The sequence below is a fragment of the Numenius arquata genome, chromosome 1 (genome assembly GCF_964106895.1).
Source record: "Numenius arquata chromosome 1, bNumArq3.hap1.1, whole genome shotgun sequence".
Classification (NCBI taxonomy): domain Eukaryota; kingdom Metazoa; phylum Chordata; class Aves; order Charadriiformes; family Scolopacidae; genus Numenius; species Numenius arquata.
Genome location: NC_133576.1, coordinates 95,495,357 through 95,508,581, shown reverse-complemented (window position 1 = coordinate 95,508,581; position 13,225 = coordinate 95,495,357). Strand labels below are relative to the sequence as shown.

The 13,225-nt window shown below is 36.9% G+C and overlaps 1 protein-coding gene across 1 annotated transcript in view; it reads left to right on the top strand.

Annotated features, from left to right (window-relative positions):
• The window catches only part of UCHL3 (ubiquitin C-terminal hydrolase L3), a 44,787-nt gene extending 31,837 nt beyond the window's left edge, over positions 1-12,950 (top strand). The window contains exons 6-8 of the mRNA XM_074147632.1: positions 7,546-7,621; positions 10,893-10,951; positions 12,219-12,950. Of these exons, the coding sequence (XP_074003733.1) occupies positions 7,546-7,621; positions 10,893-10,951; positions 12,219-12,302 (219 nt within the window). The 3' untranslated portion in view covers positions 12,303-12,950. The remainder of the gene's footprint in view (positions 1-7,545; positions 7,622-10,892; positions 10,952-12,218) is intronic.
• Positions 12,951-13,225: the final 275 nt, after the last annotated feature.

Here is a 13,225-nt window from a genome sequence, read left to right as displayed (position 1 = left end):
TTCCTTTTTCATACAGATCTGTCTTTCCAGATATGGAAAGCCTTTTTAATGTTTTATTGCTATTAAAAATTCATGTCCAAATGCTTCCATATCCATTATAGCTTTTATATTTTTATCCTGAGAAGTATCTTGAGATGAGATGTTTTCCCAGACTCCATTCTCTTTATGTGAATAATAATTGCTATTATTAAGTATTTAGCTCTCTTGTAATCTTCAGAACTATAAAACATTCTTGATACTATCATTTGGAGCTAGTTAAATACCTTGGGATTTGAGGAGGCATGGAGTTTGGCACAGAGTTAAGTTCTCCCCAACGCATGCTTCCTCTCCCCCCATGTAATATTTATGCCATTGACTGCTGACATTTTACCTGAGGACTTTTTTGTTTGCTTAGCAAAACTTGGAAAATTCTACGTCGTATTTCTGTAATTTGAAACTGGGTGCTTGTATGAATTTGACCTATATAAGCTTGTTGTTAACAAAAGACTTATTGAGGGCAACAAGCTTGAGTGTGCCTGCCTAGAACAAAAACATTAATTGATCATGAGTTTATTTCAACACTAAATAAACCATGACTTATCCAAGGATGGACATTACAGCATAATCTGTTGTGATTATACTAGAAGACCACTGTTGGCAAGTTGAGAGTTTTATTTACTTCAGAAAATTTCTGAAAACAACTCCTCATCCATTAGCAGTGAGTGTTTGCTTTGAAAACATTCAAAAAATTAATTGAAAAAGTGGCCTTTGATACAGCTGTATCTGGCAAAACAGAAGCCACTAAAAATAGATTTAAAATAATATTCATTAACTCCCCTGAGATCCCAACTATCTCCATCTGACAGATTAAAATTGTAAGTCCTATATGCAAAGATTTTGTCACTGAATAAAATATATTCTGATATTTATTGGTAACTAAAAAGTTGTGCTTGTCTTTACACTTTTGTATAACATAGCTTTTCAAGAAGATTCAAGAACACACAAACTATATGTAAATTATTTTAATATGCAGAAAAACAGACAGCATTTTGGGCATAATTATCAAGCTGAGACAGCTTTATATACTGCCTTGTCCTTTAAGGTTTGCCCTGTCAATGCCTGTCGCTATTAGTAGTATTAACATTGCTCTGATCACGTACAAGGAGGCTGAATTGGTCTCAGTGTTGTATGAAAATGTTGTAGTATTGCTTTTATTAAAAAATCTATGGAGCTAAATTTAAGAGAAGGGGGAAACATCCTGTGTATTGTATTTAAAATAAAATTGAACTTTTTTGTAGTTCTAAGTATACTTCTACTACTTAAACATTGACAGAAAATAGATTGTTTCAAAATTCAAGAGCGAAAGTCTTAATCACAACAGACTGTATTTATGCTCCTTAATAAAACCACTTTCCTTACTTGAAAACTTCCCTTGAGTTTTTAGAGTAGGTTTCCCAGATGAGTTAAGAACATACAATAGAAAAAAAAGTAATTGAAAATACTGTCCTGAAATGTTCTATGCAAGCCTGATAAATTGCAGTAGAGATGACAAATTTTTAAGCTATAGGTAACAACATACTTCATTAGTAATGTTGAGCTTTCCTCAGTCCTTGTAATGATCTCTTTATCCTTGCAGCTCATCTGTTCTTTTAGTTTAGTGTCTCTGCTTGCCTTATGGTCACTTTGTTCCCTTTTTTATGTCAAGCAGATCTCCTAATTCTTTTTTCTTTTCTACACTTCTCAAGTTGGAAAACATGCTCTTTGTTTTTTCCCCATTTACTTTCTGTGTCAGACTTAAGTTCCCGTTCTTCAAAAAAAAAAAAATCCAAGAAATACCTATTTAGAGCAGGTATATAATCCCTCTTGCTTATGGATCTAAAGGGAGATTTGTGTTTGTATTAACGTTCTGTATCCAGATACTCTGGTCGTTGGTAGAACCCATCTCTGAATTTTGCCTTCTTGCTTGACATCTTCCCATTCAGAATCAGATGCTGCTTTCCTGTAGCTTGGACCTGTACCTCACCTGGCAGTTGTGTTTTCTAGCATAGTTCGGGACATAGAGGTAATAAGCTTGAGACAGCTTGTCTACAATGACAGCATGGTAGAAAAATACATTCAGGCAAAGCTTAGCACAGCAACTTCTTGTCCATTCTTAGGTCAGCACTCAAGACAGTCCCTCGGCTCCTTTCTTCTAGAAATTCTTTTTCATTACTCTGGACAAGGGATACCTTGATCTAAATTAAGCTATCTGTGTTCAACTGTGAAACTCCAGAGCATTTCAAATGCTGTAAACTTCACGGCAGTATATTGAGCGTGAATGGAGACATCACTGTTCTGTGAGAATGAGCCAGAAATAATCTTGCTGAAACTTGTGATCATCATTCCAGTGGTCTTTGTTTTAATTGCAGTATTTTAACCAGCATTCAAATGCCTTTCACAGGACTGCACAGTACATTTGCCCAAGCATGTTCTGTGCTTCAAAATGGAAATTATAGATGCCTAATCTACTCAATAGCAATTCCATCACTTTTCCCCTTTTACTTCAAAATTTATTGAATCCAAGCCATACCGAAAGTTCTGTTCTGTAAGCTTTGTTTTTGAATATGTTTTTCTTTGGCTTCTCGCAACTCCTTGTGAGTGAAATTGTATAGTTACTCCTAAGTTTACCCCTAAGGTTTTTTTCTTCTCTTATACTTCAGTTACTTTTGTCATGATTTTTCAGTTGGATGCATCTGAAACTTCTTATTCCTCAAGGTTCTGCAAAATCATCTTTTCCATATCAGTCTTTACCACTCTTCATCCAGAATCTGACAGACTCTTGATGCCAGTTTCTTCACTTAGCACAAGTAGTATTTTTTCCCTTCCCAATCACTATCTGTAATATGAAGCATTTTACTATACTGGTTTGTGAGACTTCTTGCTTCATTCCTTTCTCTCAAGAGCAAGTGTAAGGAAATAATAAAAAAACCCAAGATTTAGTTCGAAGAGGTGGCTTGAAATCTGACATGTCGCATTGAACCTGGTTTTATAATATGTTTTTTTCTTAAATAAATTTTAAGCAGGATGTGGTGAGGACTTGTTCAGTATGTTCATGAAAGCAAGACAATTTTTTTTTTTGTTCAATTATGTATTTGTCCCAGAAATGCAGTTTTCAGGGGAAAGAAACCAGTTGCACATCAAATTTGATGAACGGTTTTGTTCTGTTAGCAACATTTGAAGATCAAAAGATTTCAAATGCATGAAAACTAAATACTGACTTTTAGATTGTGTAGGGGATGAAATGTACCTTATTAGATGGCCCGATACAATTGGCAAACAGTGATATAGGGGTGTACTACTGAGGTTTCTGAAGGTTAGTGCAACAACAAGAAAGAGGACTGTTGTAGTTCATGAAGAGGGCAGCATGCAAAGGTGAAAGGTAAAATCAAGGAATTTCTCAGTACAAAAAGAGGGAGTATGAAAGGTTATTATTTGTATAGTAAAAACTTTAGGAAGTGCCTTTTTAAAAATTGCTGATTGGAAATCTGCTGGTGAGAATGAAGGAATAAATGTAGAGGTGCTGTTTCAATAACATAAACTAATGGGTATCGACCTGAGACAAGTCAATTAAAACTCACTTCACAGCAGTCAGCAGTTGTTTATTATTTAATTTGAATGTCCAAGTTAACAGAGAAGGCACACAAATCCTCTGAAAAATTGGGACTCAGTCATTTAGGTGCTTTTAATGTGGTATCCAAAATTGGAGGGCATGACAACCTTGGCTGTCACTTTTGTATATGAGACTGAGTATTTATGAAGATATGCCCTATTATTACCATTGAGCATTATCGCAATACCTTGAGAAAAAATAACAGCTGAGAAGACGTTCTCAGAAACTTCGAGCACTAAACTTCATGTATTTTTCCTCTTCTATCATTTTCAAGTCTACAAGTCTACTGGTCTTTTTTTTTTTTTTTCTTTCCAAAAGATAAATTAGAAAAGTGATGTCCACTAAACCTTACTACAAAAGCTTATTTGTTATACTAAGGTTGAAACCATAACATAAGCTTCTGTAAGCTACTCAAGATGCTGGTATTTGTCCTCTTTCTGTCTTTTCTGGATGGGAAAGAAATATAAATTTTCTTCACTGTGTGCTACAGCTCTTTGGAAAACTTGAAAAATGAGTCTTGAATCCCATAGGTTAGTTCCAAATCCTGGTTAGACAATCATCTTATTTAGACTCCTGTGTCTTTCTCCCTTCTTGTGGTTCATACATGCAGTTATTCAAATGTGCTGTCTGCTTTTGCACATTGAGTGGGCTTCTAAGTGAAAAAATCTAAAGGAACAGGTCATCCCAGCACTTGACTGATGTTCATGTTACTGTGGCCTTTGACAAGAAGAGTAATCCAGAGAAAATCCTCTGTAATTGTTCTGAAAATATTACCTAGTGATGAACGCGCAGTCAGACTTCTTAAATCTATGTTCTCTTGTGCTTGTAAGCATTCACACAGACTGTTTATTAGAAGCTGAAAACTTGGCCAAAGGTGTAGCTTTTCAAGGAGACCACAAAAGCCATCTCCCTGAAGCTGACATTCCCTCTTCTTTCCATTCCTTTGAAATTTAAAATCTTCTGGTTCCAAGTATTAGAATTTGTAGAGCTTCCCAGTGAAGTAGAAATTGGTCTGGCTATGCTTCTTTTTGTGTTAGTGTCTGTGTGTGCACATGCATGCACACATATGCAATGGATGGGGTTTTTTTTTCCCTAAGGAAGAGTGGGGTGAATTTTGTATCAGATACATTACATTGGCAAAGTTTAATCCAGTTACTTCTTTGCCTAAGTCATAAGCAACATGTTTTTATAATATAAAGTTTTATATCATCTTGACTGTTCAGTCCCCATTGTTTCTCTGTGCTTATAATGATGCAAATAATTGTCTGTCAAAATTGATTGAAGTCCTAATTTTTCACGAAATATAACAGATCTACTTGGTAGTAAATTTACTAGTATCTACATTTGATGAAAAGTAATCACAAAGGAAGGAGACTGCCTACATTAGAACATGTGGTCGAAACTTTAATAATGGTGTGGCATTTTCCCTCTTTCTATGAGGTTGGGAAATTAAAAATGTAAAACCAACATTTCTCACGAGTTGTGGGAATAGCACTTAATGGAAGCACATTATTTAGACTAGGCATGCACACAAACTCAGCAGGATTCTATAGGAGCAGCACGGTCTTCAAGAAAACTCTATGAAAAATTAATCATGCTTTTTTTGATGGCATCCCTATCCATCTTCTAGCTGTATATAGGCTCAGCATTCCTAACATGCCAAACGTTCCCTCTATTGAAAAGATGTTTATTAGGAGCTGGCAAAGAACACAACCCTCAAAATGGGCAAAGGGACAACTGTATTTTGTTCTAAATGTGATCAAAACCAAACCTTGAACATCTCGGAATCCTCTGAAATAGTGGTACTCCGAGCTCTTCTAGTAGATGTCAATATGAGCCCAGGTAGCGTATACTCAAATGCAAGCTTTTAAATGCCAAGCCGTTTCCTTCCTGAAGTGAGACTAACTGGCAGTAGTCTTTCCCCTAACCCTAAAATTCCTTAAGCCCAGATTTCCCAGTTTAACTGGTAAGGGAACAGCCGTGAAGTCATATCTCTACACAGGGGTTAGGTGGCAATGTAGGATTTGGCAAGGGCTCTCAGCCGTGCCTGCCTGCACGCTTTTGTAGCAGCATGGTTTAGGTGCCTCTAAGCTCTTGGTTGATTGATGGCACCTTGTTGTTATTCCTGTTGGTCGGCAGCTACTGTCTTGTGCCGTTTTCAGGAAGTTACAGAAACCTGTGCTCCTTGGAAGTTTACAGCTGGGGCAGCCAAACTCTAGAGGCTGCTTGTTTTTTATTTCTAAGCCCTGGCTCTGTTTGGCCTTCTGTAAAGTAAAATTCTCAAAGGCAATTCCTTATGCCATAGAGGAAAAAAGACTCCTTGGAGTTCTGGTGCAAAGGTCCTCTTGTCCCTTTGATAGCCGTCTCATCTTCAGCAGCAGGAATGCTCTTTCTCCATTCTAGGCCCTCTGAAACTGAGATGAAACAGGGTATTTATGTCTTTCACACTTTAACTGGTTACGGAGATAAATCTCAAATGAGGGTGAGGGGTGGTTGTCTGGTTTTTTGTTTTTCTCTTTTTCGTTTTTGAGCTTACTGCATAGAATTTCTGTAAGCTGTTGCAGTTCCTCTGTAATGCTGTGTTCTTTGGCATTCTTGGTGTATTGAAGGACTTATGGTGACTTCTTGTCCTTCACTTCTATTGTTCGGGTTGTTTGCTACATTTGTTCAATTTAGATAATCTTTTAAAGTTGTTTGTTTTTTTCATGACCATCAGGAAGAAAAACTTTTAACCCAGTCTTGAAAACATGACGCAACTGTAAGGTTCTACAATGCATTGTACCCTCTAATCTGCTTCTGGCAAATTCTTAGATTTTTGGGGCACTTCAAGAAATTAGCATAAGGCTAACAGTAATTACAAGCTGGGAAAAAAAAAAAAAGCATGAAATATATTTTCATGGAAGTCAGTTTCTCAGTAGTTTAAGAAAAATTGAGGTGCTTTTTCCCTGTTCCTTCAAATGGTATCTTAAATTATGGATCGGGGCTCAGGTGTGGAGTGGTCGGATTGATGAGGAAGTAAGACCATCAGTTGCTACTGAAGACAATGGTGGTGATGCACCTTTTGGCTCAGAAGTTCAAAGCCCACTGCTTAGTGGATGTCAGGAACGTGTGCTGGCAGAGTGCCATGCTCTGCATGCCCTGCTTTCTTCTGAAAAAGCTTTTGCTTGCTGTAGTTGGCAACACAGTATTGGGCTAGATAAATCTTTACAAACTGCAACCATTATTTTATTTTTTTTTTTATGTCATGTCACTTGAAGTTGTCACTGCACTTCCGTCCCTTCTTGGTATGCAGTAATGATGCCACTTTGAGGTTTCAGAAGTCTCAGACAAACAGAGCTCTAGGCACGTGTCTGCTTATTTTCCTTCCTCTTCACCTAAGATGTGTGAATTGTACCTTGGGAGTATCTGTTTCTCTCAACCCCCTGTGAAGAGGGAACGGGTTAACTGTACTATATGTGGCTTAAGAGGAAAAATTATTTTGACCAAGTGAATATTTTCAGTTTTAAAATACTACAGGTTCAGCATTCAGCCCTGCATCTCTTTGTTATTGGAGGTGGGTTAGTGAAGGAGTTGCTATTTATATGAATATCTATTTTTAATGTTAGTATATTTGAGCCGGTACTACTTCTAATTCAGTAATGAAAAATAAAGCTTTTACGCAGAGCTATAATTGGAAGTACTTCCAGATAATTTACTGAAAGGATCCTTACTGATCTATGCCTTTGCAGAAAGCTGCTTTATATTCCAAAATGTTCTGCAGCGTGACTTCTGCCATTCTGTATAGATCCAGAATGTGCTTCTCACTTGTGAGTTCTTTTGGCCAGGTGTTTTGTGTATTATGACGATATGTTCTCATTAATCATATTGTGATAAGAATTTTAGTGAACAATTTATTTCTGTTTTGTTTTGTCTTGCAGGCACCAAGTATAGATGAAAAAGTAGATCTTCACTTTATTGCATTAGTTAATGTAGGTGGTCATCTCTACGAGTTGGGTAAGAACAATTTTTATCCTCTCTCTCCATTTGTTTGAAACAAATACAAGCAGTACTGTTGTTACCTGTTAAAGTTTGGGAGACATTACTTGATTAAATGTAGGCCTTAGGTTCTTTTCAACTGCATCATAGCGTCCAGGGGTCAGGGGATTCTGTCAAACAATCGCAGCCTTCTTCCCATTGTTTTTTTGGATTCTCCTTCTCTCAACTCCCTCCTATTAAGATAAAATAGTATGGAATACTATACTGCCTCTAGACTTCCTTTATGATTTACAAGGACAGGAAGCAAGAAAGAATTGGTAAGCACTCAACGTTTTAGAGAGGAACGTACTGTTATATTTATGTTCCTGAATTGCTTGTGGAATTAATAAATGAACTGTACGACACCTTAGAAGTGTTAGCTATATTATTAAACTGCATGATACAGTTCAAACTGAATTTAGGTAGTCAGAATACTAGCAGATGCTAATGTAACTCATTTGTTATAGGCTGGTTATTTTTTCTTCTACCTCTTTGTGGTCACTAGACAGTTAACTGTAAAACAGTAGTCTCTGTTTTCGGAATTACAGCTGTTTTTTCCCCTCTTCGGATTGTGTAGCACCAAGTTCTACTCAGATATTCTCTAATGACTCCAATCTTAAACGTGTTGCTGGGCAACTAGGTTTTGCCACAGGCACTTCAGAAAACTAGGAAGCAGATCAGCATTTTGAAACTGCAAGTCACTGGTCTTTCCTAACATTTTTTTTTTTTAAGTAATTTATGGTGAGAACATTTTCATCTTATGCAAATCAACATGTAATTAAGCAATGCCCTTAACAGGTGGCAGCTAATCATAACCTGGGGCATAAGCGGTATATAAGAAGTGCTTATGTTAATGTGAAGCTGATATAAGGGATATTATCAGTGGCAAGTCATGAACAATAGGCATGCATTTCTGTATTTTTATGATGCTGTATGTCTATCAGTGACCTAAATCAAATAGTGAGGCAACAACTGTAGGATGCAATATAAATATTTTATGACTAAATGGGCAGAGAATGGCTGGAGATCAGCCCTGAGGAGAAGGACTTGGGGGTGTTGGTGGATGAGAAGATCAACATGAGCCGGCAATGTGCGCTGGCAGCCCAGAAAGCCAACCGCATCCTGGGCTGCGTCAAGAGAAGTGTGGCCAGCAGGTCGCGGGAGGTGATTCTTCCCCTCTACTCTGCGCTCGTGAGACCCCTCCTGGAGTACTGTGTCCAGCTTTGGAGTCCTCAACACAGGAAGGACATGGACCTGTTGGAACGGGTCCAGTGGAAGGCCACAAAGATGATCAGAGGGATGGAGCACCTCCCCTATGAAGACAGGCGGAGAGAGCTGGGGTTGTTCAGCCTGGAGAAGAGAAGGCTCCAGGGAGACCTCATAGCAGCCTTCCAAGATCTGAAGGGAGCCTACAGGAGAGCCGGAGAGGGACTCTGTCAGGAGATGTAGTGACAGGACAAGGGGTAATGGTTTTAAATTGGAAGAGGTGAGATTTAGATTAGGTATTAGGAAGAAATTCTTTACTGTGAGGGTGGTGAGGCACTGGAACAGGTTGCCCAGGGAAGCTGTGGATGCCCCATCCCTGGAAGTGTTTAAGGCCAGGCTGGATGGGTCTTTGAGCAACCTGCTCTAGTGGGAGGTGTCCCTGCCCATGGCAGGGGGGGTCATTAAGATCCAACTTAATGGATTTTACTCTAAGATTCCAACTTCCAACTCTAACCATTCTATGATTCTATGATTGTAAATTTCAAGGCATGATGGATGGCTCACTCTTCTTCTAGTTGTGTGCTATTATTTCCATATTACCTTTTCATTGTGCTTAAAAAGCACACTACAGACTGTGATTACCATGTTTAGCTATTTTCCATAAATATGATGCAAGATAAAAACATTTGAATTTTTTGCTTAAATTTTAAAAAATTTTCTTAAAAAAAGAGGCATTTAGCTCCCCTGTATAGTGGGATGCTAATACTACTGTTTCCTTTGTTTTTAAAATAACTTCTCTCTGTACCAGTGGAAGAAAGCAAGAAATACTTAAAAGTAGGAAAACGGGGAAAGGTTTTTCAATTAATTCACTGGCTTCAGTTGCTGTGGCCAGCATGTGGGCTTTGGCAGGCAGAAAATGCTAAAGAAACACATGAATGTTAAATGCTTATGATGTTTTTGCCATAGAAAACACATTATTTATAGGCACATAAAATTAAAATGCTGTTCTGCCAAGATGTATGTAAAAAAAATAAATAAAAAATCGAGTCAAACTTAGCTTGCAACAGTACAGGGCATTCAGTGCTGTTTCCCTGGCACGTTCTGAGGGGTTTGCATTGTTGTATCTTCAATCACGCTTGTTACAATAATGAACAATCTCTTGTTCATGTAAATCCAAAAGTTTTCTAACATGGAATCTATTTTTAGCTATGGAAAATGTAGTTTGGAAGTATTGTCAACTTGGATGGAATCTTTAGGCAGGGAAAAGCCTTTAAAAGGGAGGACAGAGCCAAAAGGGAATTTGGTCTAGCAAATACTTAGGATATCCTGACATATGTTCTCATACTGTTAGCTCTTCACAAGTAACCTGAAACATATTTCTATGAATAAAATTATTTTTAAAAAGCTGAGAATAATAGCATTATTATATTGCAAATGGGAGAAAAAATGATTAACTATAGAAACCATTTTTAAATGCTGCGAAAGTACTTAGTACTTGAAGCTATTAGGTTTGTTTCCTTATTTTATTTAATTTTTTTTTTAAATGAGGGTGACATTTCAGTTATGCCAGACTCTTCAAACTGGTGGGTTTGGTATTCTCTTCTGTTGTGGAGTCCCTGATCACAGCTGTCAAACCCACAGATGTACAGCTGCCTGGGTAAATCCATTAAGTGTAGTTGAAATTGTTCTTCTCTACTTGAAAAACCGAAGTACTATACCAGGACTAAAGCAATCACAACTTACAGCCTTAAAGTTTTCAAATAAAATACTAAAAAGTATTTCATTGGTTTGATTGTGGGTTGTTTTTGTTGTTTGGTTTTTTTTTTAAATGTAAATGGCTAATCATCATGGTACCTGTTGAAGCAATCAACAGTGGAGCAGAGACCTGGGAATAGGTAGCTGCATGCAAAATTCTTTTATGAAAAATGCGGTAGCATTTTTATAAGTGAAGAGCAAAAAATCTGTTCAAATAGTTTTAACTGGAAAAATGAAGCTTTCCTAATTTTATAAATGCGTTGTTCAATCTTCCTTTGTGTTTCAACAGATGGGCGCAAGCCATTTCCAATAAACCATGGAGAAACTAGTGACGATTCATTTTTAGAGGTAGGAATAGAAAACCTTCTTAAATGTTCTTGTACAAAATTATTGCTGTATTTACACAAAATTTATAAAAAATATTTTAATAAATATTTATACAGAAGTCTTGCTATATTTATGGTTGGACGAGGAATAGAGCGAGTGGGATGGTGAGACAAAATTAGGTTTACTCAGTTTTAAAACAGGTATTTCAGAACGCTGGATGACAGGCTGTCATAACACGGTAACAAGAAATGTCAGAAGGGTTGACCATAACAGAAGATCAGGCTGACTTTTCTTCTGTGCTGAGATTTTCCATATACCCCTGCTCCTTTCAAATTGTACATGAGATGAAGTCATCAGATAGAAAACTCAGGACAATTTTTCGTTCTCTTTCCTTTTAGTTACAGGTTGATATGTGCCATGCTAGACATGAATTGATTTCCTTTCTGACACTTGCTAATAATCAGTCTTCTCCAGTTTCGTGGCTTCTTTTGGGTGCTTCTTTGTGTCAGGAACTGTTTAGATGAGAAATGAATTGGAAAGGAGTACACTGAATTGGGAGGATAAACTGTCATCCCCACAGAATGATGAGAGTAGGCAATGCCTGGATCTGACTTTTATGGTATCCAGACTGGATTAGCTTTACAAAAGGAAGAAACCAGAGAAACTAAGAAACCAACCAAATAAAACCTTTTATAGTTTAGTAGCGTAGACTAATGTCTGTAAAGGCTGCGTACAATTTGTGCTTGTTTGGGCAGGGGGAGAAGTTGGATAAAGCTTTCCTTTTTTCTTATGTGGCTTTCTTTCTGTTTTACTGATAACATGTGTTCTCCAGATTGCACCCTAAAGCTAGATGAAGGAATTACTTACAATCTTTCACTTACCCCACGCAGCTTAGATTCATCTTGAGACAAAGGAAGAATTTCTGAGTACAGCAGCACTAGTTAAGGCGAACTTCAGAGATGCATTTAGGAAGTCAGACAAGGAACACAACTGTTGCACAAAGGAATATTCAGTCTTTGTTGCTAAGGTTCTGCATATGACTCTTGCTCTCTTTTATGCTGCCCGTATGAGCACTGTAAATCTTGAGTAGCGGTAACTGATCAGAAATACAGTTTACGTAGATTTGTCACACTTCTTAGTAATCTTTTATAGAAAAAGGATTTTGAGCATATTTTGTATAAAGCGTGTCTTCATATTTCAGTTGTGAGGGTTTTTTTTAATAAGTATGATTTATAGTGTGTTTTGTTTTCTTTTTTTCTTTTGTTTGTTTTTTGCTTTTTTTCCCTAGGATGCAATAGAAGTTTGCAAGAAATTCATGGAACGTGACCCAGAAGAATTAAGATTTAATGCAATTGCACTGTCTGCGGCTTAAAAGCCTTTTCAAATGGGGCTAATCTATTGCAGTGTATTGTAACAATAAAACTGTTGCCATATGTTAATAGTACAAATTTTGATACTTCCCTAACATGTTGATTAATTGTAGCATACGTGGAATAAACTTTGCATTTGTCCTTGCTATATCTTGCTGCTTGTTCCTGGAGCAACAACGTTGGGTATTTATATACACGCATGCATTTTGTGCAAGACTTCTTTGTGGTGGGTTTTTCCCCTTCCACCCCCTTAAAAGTTTTGGGAATTACTGTCTGTCATATTTCATCATAATAACGGTGAGCTAGTTCAGAGCAGGATTATCATTTGTATCATTCACAGATAATATTTTTGAGTATGTGATATGTTAATGGGTAAAAACTTGAGATATGAGGCTATCTCCATCTTTTAATTATAATCATACAAGAATATTATGAGAACTTTTGAAGATGACTGAAAAGACAAATGCATTTTTTTCAGTGCATTATTTATAAATAAACATATGGAAGAAAAAGGCAGAAAAAGGACTGTTTCGTCTTTCTGTTGGTGAGCACTAACATTTTAAAACTATCTTAATCTTAACGTTTTGAATAAAAATTGTTTTTGTTTCTCAAGCCTAATAATGTTAATAAATTTTTAAAAAGCTTTAGTTAAACCAGCGTTTGCTATTTGTATATGTGGAAAAACAACATGGATTTTTGCCTCGGAAAAGCCACAGTAGTAATTAATACTAGTTCAAATGGTAGGACCATGGAGGGCACACGCAGGTGAATACAGCAACGTGAAGTATTCACATTCACCTCACCTAACTGAAATAAATGACAGAGAAGTAATGATCACTGTAACAAAGCTTTGTGTAACAGGAACAGACTATATATTTTAAGGTAGCCGTGATGGTCATATATTTTTTTTTTTTTCCTCTTTAGG